The sequence below is a fragment of the Bubalus bubalis genome, chromosome 3 (genome assembly GCF_019923935.1).
Source record: "Bubalus bubalis isolate 160015118507 breed Murrah chromosome 3, NDDB_SH_1, whole genome shotgun sequence".
Taxonomy (NCBI): domain Eukaryota; kingdom Metazoa; phylum Chordata; class Mammalia; order Artiodactyla; family Bovidae; genus Bubalus; species Bubalus bubalis.
This window is the reverse complement of record NC_059159.1, coordinates 170,408,372-170,423,541: the sequence shown is the minus strand read 5'-3', so window position 1 is coordinate 170,423,541 and position 15,170 is coordinate 170,408,372. Positions and strand designations below refer to the sequence as shown.

The following is a 15,170-nucleotide window of genomic DNA, read 5'->3' as shown; positions in this document are numbered from 1 at the left end:
CCCAGTAAGAATACTGGAGTGGGTTGCCATTTCCTCCTCTAGGGGATCTTCCCGTCCCAGGGATTTATCCTGTGTCTCCTGCATTGGCAGGTGGATCCTTTACCACTGAGCCACCAGAGGAGCCCAGAATGGGAGGATCCAAGAGCAAATGTGATAGTGATAAGTCCTTGAACTAGTTAATTAAGTCTCTGAGCTTCTTCTGGTCTTCTAATCTGCAAAATTAGACTGATGCTGAAGCTCCAATACTTTGGCCACCTGTTGCGAAGAACTGGCTCATCGGAAAAGATCCTGATGCTGGGAAAGACTGAAGGCAGGAGGAGAAGGGGACAACAGAGGATGAGATGGTTGGATGGCATCACCGACTTGATGGACGGAAGTTTAAGCAAACTCTGGGAGTTGGTGGACAGGGAAGCCTAGTATGCTGCTGTCCATTGGGTCGAAAAGAGTGGGACATGACTGAACTAAGCTGAATCTGCACAAAAGGGGAATGAAAATACTCCTGTCTCAGAGCCATGATCCTACATTTATTTGGAAAATATATAAAAAGTTCAGACAGTAAAAAATCTGCCTGCAATGCGGGAGACCCGAGTTTGATCCCTGGGTTGAGAAGATCCCCTGGAGAAGGAAAGGGCAACCCACTCCAGTAATATTGCCTGGAGAATTCCATGGACAGAGGACCCTGGCAGGCTGCAGTCCATGGGGTTCACAAAGAGTCTGGACATGACTGAGTGACTTAACACTTAACACATATAGAGAAAGCATCTGACCTAAAACGAAGGGGGTTGATATAAAGTAATAGACGATTTCCTGGATAATTCTCACATGCCAGGTATAGAGTTCATTCCTTTATATCAATCTATCATGGAAACCTTAACACAATCCATTTTCCAATTTTGAGAATTGAGGTTCACAGAAGTTAATTAACTGTCTTGTAGTCAGCAGAGCAGGAATTTGAGCCCATGTCCACTCAGTGGCAGTGCTCTTTAAGTACGTACTATGTTGTGTCTCAACCTGAAATGAATATCGTAATCATGGTTTTTATTGGAGCCCGTAGTTCTGTAGCCCTTTCTATGTGCCGATAGGTTCTGCTGTTGACTTTTGGAAGTCTGTGATTTTCCTAAAATTACTTGCCAACTTGTGGATGTGCGTAGGCGTGCCATTTCCATAGCTATTCTCATACTCTCAAAAGAATCCAGAACCATAAAAGATCAAAATACCTTTAGAACAGACGATTGTGAGAGCCTTGCAACATTCCAGGTGTAGATGATGATAAAAAGGGCTGCCTCTGACCAGGGGAAACCTGAAATAAAGTGGTGACTCAATACTCAGATCTGTATAGAAAGAGCTGCGTATGCTGATGGAGTATTAGCTGTATTGTGTGTGTGTTAGGCGCTCAGTCGTGTCTGACTCTTTACAACCACGTGGACTGTAGGCCGCCAGACTCCTCTGTCCATGGAATTCTCCAGGCAAGAATACTGGAGTGGTTGTCATTCCCTTCTCCAAGCTGTGTTGCTGCTGCTGCTAAGTCACTTCAGTCGTGTCCGACTCTGTGCGACCCCATAGACGGCAGCCCATCAGGCTCCCCCGTCCCTAGGATTCTCCAGGAAAGAATACTGGAAGCTGTGTTGAGAGAAAGCCTATTAGAGGGTTCATCTTTTGGTGTGGGGTCATGTGAGGCTCTGCCTTTCAATAAACTTGTGGTCAAGTGTGTAACACAGAAATCCTGGACTGATCAGTGATCAATGAGACTGTTTGATCTACTTTCACTACCACGTCCCATTCGATTCCTCGTTGATCTCATTGATTGTACAGAAATCAGGCATCAGGATGGTCAAGACCTAAATCACCCATGGAAATTAATATATTGACTCTCTTTAAACAAGGTACCTGTTTATTTTTATTTTTATCTTTTGTTCTTAGCTGTCAGAATTTATCTTAGGCAGAATTAAGCTCTCCTTTGGCACTGCAAATATAGTTCTTTCAGTGCATTTCACTGTATTCTGGGTACATTCTACCTTTTGTTATGTGCACAGTTGTTCATATTTGCTACTAAATTGCCCTGATCCTTGAAAGTAGAATTCGTATCCTTTTAAATTTGCTCATTATTCAGTTTTTACTTACCTGATGTGTGCTCTTACTTACATAGTGTATGCCCAATATATATTTACTGATTTAAATTTATGTGAACTATCAAATCAATTTGCTTTGAATCTTAGTTTTTTTAAATTGTGATGAAATATACATAACAAAGTTTAATGTTGTAGGCATTTAAAAGTGCACAGTTCAGTGGCATTAAGCCTATTCACAGTGGTGTGCAACTACCATCCCTTACTAGTTCCAGAACTTTCTCACCATCCCATGTGGAAATTCTGTATCCATTAAACAGTCGTCTCTGTTCTTCACTCCCTCCAGTTCCTGGCAACTACTAATCGCATTTCTGTCTCTATGGATTTGCCTGCTCTGAACATTTCATATGATTGGAATTATATAATGTGTGTGTGTGTGTGTGTGTGTCTGGCATCATTCATGTAGCGAAATGTTTTCAAGGCTCATCCATGTTGTGGCATGAAACAGCACTTCATTCTATGACTGAGTTAATATTCTACTGCATGGATATCCATATCCACATTTTGTTTGTCCATTCATATGTTGATGGATATTTAGGGTTTCTCTGCCTTTTGATCAATATTGCTCCTGTGAACAACATGTTCAAGTTTTAATTTGAATACCTGTGTGCAGTTTTTTTGAATATATACCTTAAGAGTGCAATTGCTGGATCATACAGCAATTAAATTTTAAAAAATTTAAATTTTGTACCAAAGCCTTGGTACAAAAATAGGTTTATTTTGTAGTGGATTGCCTGACTCCATTGTTCTCTTCCCCTGAGAGGATTATTATACACAGGAATGCATTACCATGTGACAGGCAGTGTTGTCCTGTAGGAGACGTATACACCTCACTTCGTTGACATTGGACTTGGCCATATGACTTGCTTTGGCCAGTGGAATATAACGCACACTTCATTTTAGGAGACACTGCCTGGTTTGGCTTTTACCCTTTTCCCTCTGAGAATGGCATATATACCTGAGAGAGGCCACTCCTTCAGCTTTGGTCCGAAGAAGAAGACATCTGACACAGAGCCAAAGCCCAGCCAACATGAAACACGAGCAAGAAATAAACCTTTTGTGGTTGTAAACCACTGGGATTTGGGGGCTCTGTGTTATGAAACAGAAACTTAACCAAAGCTCAATGGTACTGAAACACTGGCTTAAGCAATGCAAACCACACTTCCTTACGGCTTGGCTTCTCGGTGCCTTAACTGGGCTAATGTGCCTTATGGGCCTCAAGAGCTTGATTGAATACACAGAGTCTCCTGAATGTATTTGATCTTGGTTACATGTGCAGGTCTATAATTCTGGATCATACAACTTGGCAAATGCTGGACTATTAATATAATATCATTTGGGTTAAATCCTGTCCAAAATAACTTTTACTCTGCTCTTAGAAATGTAGAAGGCTTTTCTTTATTCCTTCTGCTGAAATGTGTATATATTTTATTTTAATTCTACATTTAAGAATTTTGTTCTCCTACCCAACTGGGGCCCCTTGAGGTCAAAACCATTTTATTAATTTTCTGTATCTCTAGCATCTAGTACATTGTCTGCCTCAATAAAGTGGTGAGTGAAAGGACTTTTCTAAGTGTGGCAGAATTGAGCAGCTTTATTTTTGCACACGTACTGTGAGCTAGTTTTGTGTTTGATATCGTGGAAAGAATGCAAAGACATAGAAGCCAGTCGTAGTTCTCAAGAATCATAATTTGTAACAATGGATCCCAAACAAAATATGTGCTGAGTTTAGTGGCCAAGTCTTTCAGCATCATTGTTATCTTAGAAGGTTTTTTTTTTTTTTTTTTTTTGATTTGTGCATTTTTTCACTCAGATGTTTCTTAACAGTATTGAGCTGAAGTTAAAATAGCTTCAGATTTCAAGCTATGATGTCAGGAAAGACAGCACAGGCCCTGCTCATGAGGAAGCACTCTAGAGAGGTGAGATGTACTAAGCCCAGAACAGAGACCCACAACCCTCTGTCAAGCACATTTTCTCTAAATTCACCTTTGTTCAAAATTATTTTCTGGGTACCCCCTCATGTGCCAGATGACAAGGAGGTGGGAGATGAATGACGTATTACCCCTGGCATTCAAGGAGGAGCTCACAGACCAGGAGGAAGATGAACATAAACATACAAAATATGATGCAATACCTGTTCTATTAGCATTTGAGGTACATGCAAGGTGCTTTTGGTTGTCTACAGAGGAGCACCTGGATTGCCAAGGGCTTCCAGGGAAAGCACTGGAAAACAGGGTGAGCACAGAAAGCAACGTCGCTTGAAATAACTGTCATGTGTTATTGCTGTGGGGCTCCCTGGTGGCTCAGCTGGTTGAGAATCTACCTGCAGTGCGGGAGACCTGGGCTCCATCCCTGGGTTGGGAAGATCCCCTGGAGAAGGGAAAGGCTACCCACTCCAGGATTCTGGCCTGGAGAATTCCATGGACTGTACAGTCCATGGGGTCACAAAGAGTCAGACACGACTGAGTGACTTTCACTCACTCACTCACATTAAGGCTATGAGCTTCACATGGATTACGCAATTGATTTTGTTGTCTAATTCATTGAGATAAAATGTACATCCATAAAAACTCACCATTTTGAGATGAACAGTTCTATGAATATGACAAACATATGCAATCGTGTAATCAAGATGCTGCCACGATCAAGGTAGAAAATTACCCATTTAACTTTCTCACCAACCCTACACGTGAACTTTAATGAGAAAACTGAGAATCGGAGAAGTTAAGCCTCTTTATCTTAACTTCCCAAGGTCACACTGTTAATAAGAGCTGGAGCCAAAATTTGGACAGAGAGAGCTTGCATTCTGGGAGCAGAGGTGGTGGTGGTACAGGATGTCGCAAAAAAGAGAGAGACAGGGGATAAAACAATCTGCAGACATCAGCTGATCCAGGGATCAGGTGACAGAGTCTGTGAGGTGTAGTTTGGGTTTCATCATGAATTCTGTGAAGAAGCTTAGATTTAAATTGATTCAACCTCTTCTTCAGTTTCAAGGGTATCTTCATGTTGCAATTTTATGAAACTGAATTTTAAAAGTATGTTGGAGGGAAAAAAAAAGGTATGTCTGCCTCCTTATCATTGATGATTTCATAGTTTAGACCATATTCTCTTTTTCCAAGTTAAAATTGTCATTTAGAAGTCTCCCTGCCCCCAGTCCTTTTTGTCAGTTTAAATTCTCCCCTGATTACCTCTCCCACTGAAAGGTAAGTTCTGAGAGAGCACAGATTTTGCTTCTAACCTTTTCTCCAGCACCTAAAAGAGGGCCCGGCACATAATATATGCCTAATCCATCTTTGCTTAATAATTGAAATAAGACCAGCACAGAATAGACTCATAGAAAAGCAAGGTTCAGAAAATCATAACCATCAACTAGTACAGGGGCTGGCAGATGTCTTCTGTAAAGAGCCAGATGGTAAATATTTTAGGCTTTGTGGGTCACAAGCAGTCTCTAATGCAACTTATTCTACTCCTGTGTTGTGATGTAAAAGCAGCTGTAAGTGATACTTCCGTCTGTGTGGTTGCATTTCAGTAAAGTTAATTTGTGAAAATAGGCTCACGGCCCCTGTTAGCCGATTCCTGTATCTGTCAGTATATGCTAGGTTATGTTGTGCTAACAAACAATCCCTGAATCCCAGTGGTTGGCAAATGTGAGTAGTCATTTCTTACTGATTCTGCATCATAGTCAGAAGTCAGGTGTGATTCTGCTTCACGGAATGAAGACCTCTGTATGGAGAGCAGTGGTGTCCTCTAGATGGAACATGGCTGTTGCGGTGGTGATGGGCCAAGAGAAACTGAGGGGCCCGTATGTTGGTTCTTGTAGCTTCATTTTGGAAGTCGCACGTATCACTTATACATTTCATTAGCCAAAACATGCTGTGGAAACCTATCTGAGTTCAGAGGGTGAATGTGAAAGTCGCTCAGTTATATCCCACTCTTTGGGACCCCACGAACTGTAGCCTTCCAGGCTCCTCTGTGGAATTCTCCAGGCAAGAATACTGGAGTGGGTTGCCATTCCCTTCTCCAGGGGATCTTCCCAACCCCAGGATCAAACCCGGGTCTCCTGCTTTGTGGGCAGACTCCTTACCATCTGAGCCACTCAGAGGTGGGGGTGTATAATTTTTCCCAAAGGAGGACACTTCAGGGAGGGGCACTGAATATGCATGAATGGGTTTTTGGAGCATCCCTACAATGTCAGCTTTCAGATTCTGCTTCTGTATTTCCAATGACGAGAAGCCCTCTACCTACTAAGGCAAGCTGTTTCATTCCTCAAAAATTCTGATAGTTAAAAAGGTTTTCATTTTACTGTGTGAAATTTTGCTTACCTGTATCTTTCCTCCAAGGGTTCCAAGTCTACTCCTTAAGATCCTGCAGGATAGATAAGGATACCTGAGAAAACAAAAGGGCACTCTATCCGGAAGGGGGAGCCAGACCCGCCCACTTCCCCCCCCAGGTAGCTGCCTTTCTTCATTTCCCAGAGCGTGGATGACCGGTCACGGAGACAAGGCTGAACTTCTGAATGAGATCATAGCCTTTTCGCCCTTTCTGCACAGTTTCACCTGGTGAATTATCGTCTTATTTCCATTCCACTCCAATGAGCTGTCAGCGACGGATACTGTAATTCACAGCAATAGAAACACAAACAGATGGGTAATTGACCTGCATGCCTTCATTACACTGGGGTTCAGAATGGCTGCTGAAGCCATAAAGTCCTTTATCTGCCCGTCTGAAATCCCTAGGCTTTCCCAGGAAGGGGGTCAGGCTGACTTTTTGCAAAAGGTAGAGTCCTTGTTGTCGTTCTCCTCACCTCATGCTTTTCTGAAATGGACAGAATTTGACAAGCAGAACTTAGCAGGCACAAGACACCAGCTGGGGCTCCTACAGGGCTCTGAGACATCTACAGGGGGCCACATTCTGATGCAAGAACGAGATAGGAAAATATTTAATCTCAACCAAAATAGAACCTGTATGTTTCGCTCTTCCTCTTAGCCCCGTAAGCGAGTGTGCATTTAATATTTAATGAAATAGGTCAGAAAAGAGCAAATTCATCAAAAATATTACTATCTTAGGCAATTAGGATATAGAATAAAATACAACAAAGCTGAGGAAAAAACAGGAAGATATAGAGCCCTTGCCTTGAACAAGACTTAGATGGACCCAAGGTGTGCCCACACTGACCCATCTCTGCTGAAGGTGTGCCCTCTCCAGGGAGCACTGGTGTTGCCCTTCCTTATCTGTTAAGATCAGGCTTGTGTCTCAGGACTCTGCCCACATCACAAAATCACCCATAATTACTGTGTCCAGGCTTATTTTCCTTCATCTCTGTAACAGAAGCCTGACTTCTTTAATATTTGCAATATATTTATTAAACGCTACTTAACCAGACATCATGCTGCTCTCTCTGTTTGAGTCATCAGTTAAAGCCTTTGTCTCTTGGATTCCAAGCTTTAGTTTTGAATATCCAGGTAGCCCCTCTGTGTCTTTAGAAAGGAGGAAAGTCTCCTCCAGCAGTTCTTCAGGTACTTCTCGTTGAAGGAAGGAGAAAGAGGCTCAGAGTTCCTGGCAACAAAAGAGAATCAGAGATGAAGGCGGGCCGAAAATCTCCAATCTCAGGAGCACCTCGGTTTTTGTTGACAGGGTCCTCTATTCCAGACATGAAATGTTCCCCAGCTCGCCGAGTGCTGCCCCTGGTCTAGGTGCCGGCTTTACACAGCAGTGCTGGCAACTGAAGATCTCCAGGGATCCGCTGCAAGGTTTCCCTGAACGTTCTGTTACTCCAGCGCCCCAGCAGTGGTTGAAATGCAGCAACGCAGAGGGCCTTCTCTTCTTTTTCTGAATCTCAGGTTTACTCCCAGCCTGTAATGACAAGGATCCTTGACCTCTGTTGCTGTACGAAGTGCTGTTCCTCTAGTGAGCTGACAGATCTCTGCCCCGTGTCATTCTTCCCTTCAGAGTTCTGGTCTCTTCTGAGGCATCAGAGTCATTGTTTTCTTCTCTAAAGAATTTGGAAAAATCGAACAACTGAAAAAAAGAGGAACCTTAATCAGATAGAAAGGCGATGGCTAAACCGGTTCTTAGCTGGAAGGAGTGATATTGCCTAACGCCTTTGCACATGGTGTTTCCACTTTCTAGACCACTCTTCCTGTGCATCTCTCATCCCTTGACCCCTGTTGATCCACTGGGTCTCAGCCTAAATGCCACTTCTCTGGGAGAGTGCCTTTGACTACCCCTGCTCAAGACTGGGCTAGGTGTTCTTCCTGTGCGTTCTCCAAGCACCCTTGTGCTTCTGGCAGAGCCCTGGGCTCATTGCATCCAAACAGCTTGTTTACAGGTCTGTCTCCCTCCTAAACTGTGAGGTCAGTGAGGGCAAGGAAGGTTTGCCTTATTTGCCCTGGTATCCACAGCACGGTGCCTACCACACAGTAGGGCTTAAGCAATATGTGTGGAGAGAAGAGAGGAGAAATGGAGAGAAGGACAGATGGCAGGGAGAGGGGACGAAGGAAGGAAGGGAGGAAGGAAGGAAGGAGCACTGAAGTACAAACAATGGAGTGATAACAATAAAGACCTATAATAAATACTATAGTGCTATTAAGACAAAATGCCCACTTGGCCTTTTCCTACTAGCCCAAATGGGGCTATTTAAGAAGGATTTCTCCAAGAAGGGCTCAAGTGTGGTCCAGATAATGGGTTATGTTCCAGTAGGGTGCAAATGGAAGAATCTAACATTTACTGAGCACTTAATTCTGTCAATCGGTGTCTTGGTCTGCTCAGGCTGCTATATCAAAATACCATAGATTGGGTAGTCTGAACAAGAGACATTATTTTCTGCCATTCTAGAGGCTGTAAAGTCTAAGGTCAAGGTGCCAGCAGTTTCAGTGTCTGGTGAAGAAACATTCCTGGCTCTTAGCTGCTTTCTCACTGTGTGCTCACATGGCCTTTCCTTACAGTGTGCTCACAGAGGGAAGGAGGGGAAGAGCAGGGAGAGAGAGAGAAGGAGAGAGAGTGACTTCCTGTCTCTTCCTATTCCTATAAGAGCAAAGACTCTTCAGAGTCCCTTGTACCACATGGAGACCAAACCAGTCCATCCTAAAGGAAATCAGCCCTGAATATTCACTGGAAAGTCTGATGCTGAAGCTAAAGCTCCAATACTTTGGCCACCTGGTGCAAAGAGCTGATTCAGTGGAAAAGACCCTGATGCTGGGAAAGATTGAAGACAGGAGGAGAAGGGGACGACAGAGGATGAGATGGTTGGATGGCATCACCGACTCAATAGACATGAGTTTGAGCAAGCTTGGGGAGATAGTGAAGGACAGGGAAGCCTGGCGTCCCAGAGTCCATGGGCTCGCAAAGAGTTGGACATGATTTAGCAACTAAATAAAAACAAACCCCGTCATGGAAGTCCCACCTTCCTGACCGTATCTAAACCTAGCCTTGGGTGTTAGGGTTTCAACATGTGAAATCTGGGGTCAGAGGACATAGTCAGTCCGTAACAGTCAGATGTTGCTGAAGTGCTGTTTATGCCTTGTCTCCCCTCATTCACTCTTCACAGTAGCCCTGTAAGTGTTTATTGGGATTTTAACTTCACAGGCAAGAAAACTAAGTTTCATGGAGGCTAAGACATTCCCAGAGACTACTCTGTGCACCCCCAGGGACCCCAAGGCAGGCATTTGTCTCAGTTTGCATCCCTTCCCACTGGAGACACGGAAGGACCCGCCAGTGTTTCAGAATCCAGTTGGAATTCCCAGAGTCGAGTCCTGAGTCTGTCACTATGGCTGTAGAGCTCTGGACATGTCCTCAATTCTAACAGCCTCTAAGTTCTCAGGGGCAACTCTCTTTCCAAGTGGAATGAGAAAGAGGACAGTTCTTTAACAAATGAATATCTGAAACCTCCCCGGGGCTTGGCCTTAACTTAAGCTCAGAGGGACTGTCATGGACAGACAGGCCTCTGTCCCCCTGAAGCCCACTGTCTAATGGGGGAGAAGGAAAGGAAATGAAGACAAAAGAATAAAATAATTTCATTCAGCAGCTAATTCTGTGAAGAAAATAGAAGAGGCATCTGAGCGTGGGTGGCCTGGGCACATTGGGATGGCAGGACACAGGAGCCAGGCCGAGATCTGGGAGAGGAGCATTCTGGGCACAGAGACGGTGGAAAGAGCAAGCTCGGCGCCAAGGAGGGGTTGCGAAAGGGCGGGGCGCCCTTGCGTCCTGAGAAACAGAGCAGAGAAGGGGAAGGAGGGGGCCAAGGAGGCAGAGACGTGGTCTCGTGTGATGGGGAAGACAGGGCGCCTCGGCACACAAAGACTGCATGCACAGGACAGAGAACACCCTGAGGCGAGAATGCTGAAGGTGCGGTGGAGGCGGGGCTGAGGACGGCGGGGCAGAAATCAGGGAAAGGGCAGGCAGATGCCGCGAGGGTTCCCACATCGTCGGCATTGCCCGCTCCCTGCAACAGCTGAGTGTTCCGTTTTAAAGTATAACAAGATTTTTTTTTTTTTTTTTGGTAAGTATAATGAGATTGGGGGGGAACAGATTCCATATGTTTAGTGTGGGTGAGTTGGTGTGCAAATGGAACTTTCAACTCTTGCCTTCCTGAGTTTTGTGAGGCCAGATTTATATGCTTGGCATTAAGGGTGGCCTTTTTTTCTCTCTCGTTTTCTCAGTTTTCCTGTTCATGTGTGTGTGTGTCTTTGGGAACTGAGGGGACAGGAGGTGCCACCCCAGCCGGCAGCTGTATATCTTTCACACGGCGGATCCCCAGGCCAAATCCCCCTCCATGTTATTTACAGCTCCCATTGAAGCGGGCAGGACTCCGGCGCCCATGCAGGAGGCGCCCAGCAATGGGCCTCTTTGTTGGACACAGGTCACAGGGAGACGACTCCGGTGGTGACTGCTATGTGAACCTCCGCTGCCGGAGAAATGGTTATGTAACTTTAAATAGTAATGACATTTCGCAGAAAAGTGCTTTTTAATTGCTATGTCTTCATTATTCTCTTTTCAAATTTGCCCAGGAGATTCCGCCTCGGAGTCAGCTTGGCAGGTTCTGGGTTTCCATTTTTAAAGAGCAGCCAGTTTTGTGTTTCAGCTGCTCCCAGAAACCCCCCAGCCCCAAACTTCATCTGTTTTCCGTTGCATTAAATGGGGTAGGTAAGACCGGCTTTTGTATCCTTGCCAGACAGAAAAATGATTTGACGCAATTTTCGAAAAATGCTCTCCCCCAATTCCTTTTGGGCCAGCACCAAGAATAGAATATTTTATCCCCTGCAAAAGAGAGAAGGAAAATGATGAGCAAGCTAGAAAAATAGCACTGAGAGTACAGTCTATAGAGTTTCTTTAAGCAACAGAAACTTAACCCCAGTCCATAGACTCACATGCCTATAGGGGATTGGGATCAGCTAAAAATAAATTTTGCTTTGGAAGCAAAAAACGGTGATACAGATAAAATGACTCAATAGTGCCTACTCTGAAAGAACTGGAGACTTGGTCTAGGACTTTACTGCTGGATTCGGTTTGCTCTGCCTTTCCGTATTTGCATCTTATACCTCCGTACAGGAGCCCTTGTGAGCAGTGACTCAAACTAGTTTGGACCCTTTGCTCGTGGGGTGGAGCTCCCATAGCCTTGTGGTGGACCGTCATCCCGGCTGCCCGGCCCTGCCTGTTAGAACACCTTCTGTGCGTATTGACAAAGGATCTACCGTTCCAAATAGCCCTCCCATCAGTGCTGGTTCAACAGCACAGAATTCTAAATCCCACTTCTTGTGGAAGCTCTCCAGATATCTCCACACTGTGTTCTGGGTATCTTTCCTTCTGATTAAATACTCACAGCTATATTGTTCTTTCATTTATCCGGAGGCTTCTGTGGTAACTTTAAAAAACTTTAATCAGAGGAATGACAGCATCATCATCATCAAGAAGAAGAATAAAGCACATTTATTGTTGGCTATGTATCAGAGAGTGTTCTAGACAATTCTCAAGAATTATGTCACTTGGCTCCCTCAGTCACCCTCTGATGGAGGTACGGAAAGTATCTCCATTTTAGAGAAGAGAAAGTGGAGCCTTTGACAGGTTGGCTAGCTAACCTGAGAGGACTGAGGCAGTCGTGGGGAAGCCTGACTCTAGCAATGCCCAACTCTTCACTGTGCTACGGTTTCTGCCAGAAAGGCATGCTGGAGACACCATCTTCTTTTTCACAAGTCCCCTCTGAAAATAGTCCTTTTTTTAGCTGCCGTATGACGATAGGTTGAAATGATGGGTTTCACTTTTTTTAAATAATTTATAAGCAAGAGAAAGATAAAAATCTAGAGACACAACTGTGAAGTCGAGAGTGAGAGAAATGTCGAGTCTGTTCAGCAGATCCCCGATGAGTAGGGTTAGGCATGTCCCTGAAGCATGAATGAGGAGAACATTTCAATCCGAAGAGCGCAATGGGTAGTAAAACCACTGCCCCAAGACGCATCGGTGGCAAAACCTGTCAGCAGCTCCAAATGAGGGGGAAAGAAATGTCCCGGGTAAAAGTGCCTGAATGACTTAATTTAGCCCAGAGTTGTCCTTTTTTTGGGGAGCACCATCGGCGATGGCCTGCTCTTTTGACATTTCATGGGTACCAGAGTAGTGCTCCTGCCCAGATAAACCCTTCTCCTTCATTGGTCCTCAGGATCAGGACTCTGCTTAGTCAGGTACTTCATAGAGAAAAGATCATGCAGTGTGATCAGGAGTACTCCTCTTATAACCATGAATGGCCCATTTCCTCTCAGTGAGCTTTGCCTTCTTCATTTTTAAGCAAAGGAGAGAAAATGAATCAGACACCAATCTCCCCTGATCCCATTGTGTGTATGTGTGAATGATACAGTGGTCCTGTTAAATTATGTAACTCTGTTTATGTCATTCTTACCCGGGGAAACTACCAAAGTATCCCATTATTCACAGGATAAAGTCCAAACTCCTCAGCACATGATAAAGACCTTTCATCTCTGGCATCTGCCCTTTTCTGAAATCTGCTCTCCTCCAGCACTGCCCGCCCACCCATCTGAGTTCATGTCCCTCCCAGCAGCTCCCAGACATGTGAAATGTTAGTTCTTGCTACCCGTCTCTTTAGAATATGCTTCGTAGCTCTTTTTACATAATGATTCACTTTTCAATCAGCCCACGTATCATTTCCTCTACAAAGGTTTCCCTGCTATTCCAGCAATGCTAATGCTGCCTCAGCTGTCCAGTTGCCTCATACGGCCAGCTCTACCCTGGGTCCGTAAAGCTGTGTTGTGATGAGGTGTGATGTCTGTGCCTGCTGATTATATTGTAAACTCCCCAAGGGCAAAGATCGTGCCTTTTTTTTTTAATCTCTTATAGACCTAGCGCTTAGCTCAGGATTGTGCTTCATGAATAAGCTTTACAAATATTAGAAGAAAGGAACAGGAAAGAAATGAAGGAAATAAGGAAAAATAAACAGTGAGCGTGTGCTTTCAATAAGGGCTTTCCCCCAGAATGGAAAAGGTATATTAACGGATCTGGCTCTGGCTTCAGTGCTAATATCACGCAATAGTGTATGGAGAGAGCAGAGGTGGCCAGGATCACACTCTGAGAAGTTTAAGGCGAAGCGAGGGAACTGGAGGCCTCGCCAGCACTGCCCCGCATAGATCTGGGCAGACCCAGACCTAGTCTGGTCCCAGTGCACAAGGGGAAAGCCTAGCCCCTTCAGATTCCTGCATGTGAAACTCTTAATGCAACGCCTCCTCTATAACCTTCCATTTCCTGCTTCTCGCTGCTCTCCTCCAGGTCTTCAGATCATCTTCCCTCAGTATCTGCAGGAGAAGTTTGTCCAGTCGGCCTTGAGCTACATCATGTGCAACGGCGAGGGGGAATACGTGTGTCAGAACAGCCAGTGCCGATGCCAGTGTGCCGAGGAGTTCCCGCAGTGCAACTGCCCCATCACCGACATCCAGATCATGGAGTACACGCTGGCCAGCATGGCCAAGTCGTGGGCCGAAGCCTACAAGGACCTGGAGAACTCAGGTAGGCAGCCTCGCGGGACTGTTGCATGGAGGCCACACATCCTGACGGGCATCAGGATAGCTAAAGGGAACCCGCTCAGCGACTGCCCTCCCCGCCAGCCTTTCACTCAGGAGGGTCCAGAGCCATTCGAGTAGCTGTCAAAGAGGAGGCACTCGATAAATCTCCACCGAGTGGAATAATGAATAACATAATCAAGTTTGTGGTCCTGTGATATATTGCTTCTGTGGTACCCAGAAGACAGACAGAATAATGCCTTGGAGCACAGAGGAAGCCTCTGGAGAGAGGAGTCAGAGCTAGTTGTATTGATTCCTGAGTCTGTGTGTGTGTGTGTGTACATGTCTCTCAAAATAAATGAACACACACATATGTGCAAATATGGGTATGTATATAGGTACATATATGTGTAGATATTGATGTAGATAGCCAAGGAATTCAGCCTTTCATAGCTGGAAGTCACTTTTCAGGTAATTTGGCCATTTCCTGCTTTTTGTGGTTGAGAGAAATGCATTTCAGGGGAGGACAGTCACCCGAAGCCATAAAGCAGGTGAGGTGCAAAGTTGGATCTCTGCCTCGCGGAGCTTCTAGTTAATGGGCCATCCAGGCATTGATCAGCTAACTACACAGGTAATGGTGACATGTTAATCATTGGTGTATGTGGACTGAGGAGCTCCTGTGAGCAGGTCACGTGCTGTTGGAGGGTGGTGTGGTCAGGGAGTCAGGAGAGGCCCCTCCAGGGAGAGTGTCAGCATCTGAGCGTGTGCAGAACTCAGAGGGTGAGTGGAGGTCGGCCAGGGGAAGGCACCCAGGAGCAACACGGCTGCGATGTGGGATAGGAGGATGGTATAGACAGTAAAAATGAAATGTGCAGAGACACCAATGCCAAGATGTTTAGGAGGAAAACTTGGCAGGACTTGATGGTAGACTGGCTCCAAGAGTTGGAGGAAGGGTCTTCAGGTGAGCTCCAAGGACTTTTAGGTCTTACATTAAGCAGTCTGATGGACGTGGGTACCTTGCACAGAGCTAGAACACCCCGGAAGGTTT

General features: G+C 45.1%; 1 protein-coding gene across 1 annotated transcript in view; it reads left to right on the top strand.

Annotated features, from left to right (window-relative positions):
• The window catches only part of BRINP1 (BMP/retinoic acid inducible neural specific 1), a 200,040-nt gene that overhangs the window by 150,831 nt on the left and 34,039 nt on the right, over window positions 1-15,170 (top strand). Inside the window, exon 6 of the mRNA XM_006061423.4 lies at window positions 13,893-14,129. Coding sequence (XP_006061485.1) covers window positions 13,893-14,129 — 237 coding nt within the window. The remainder of the gene's footprint in view (window positions 1-13,892; window positions 14,130-15,170) is intronic.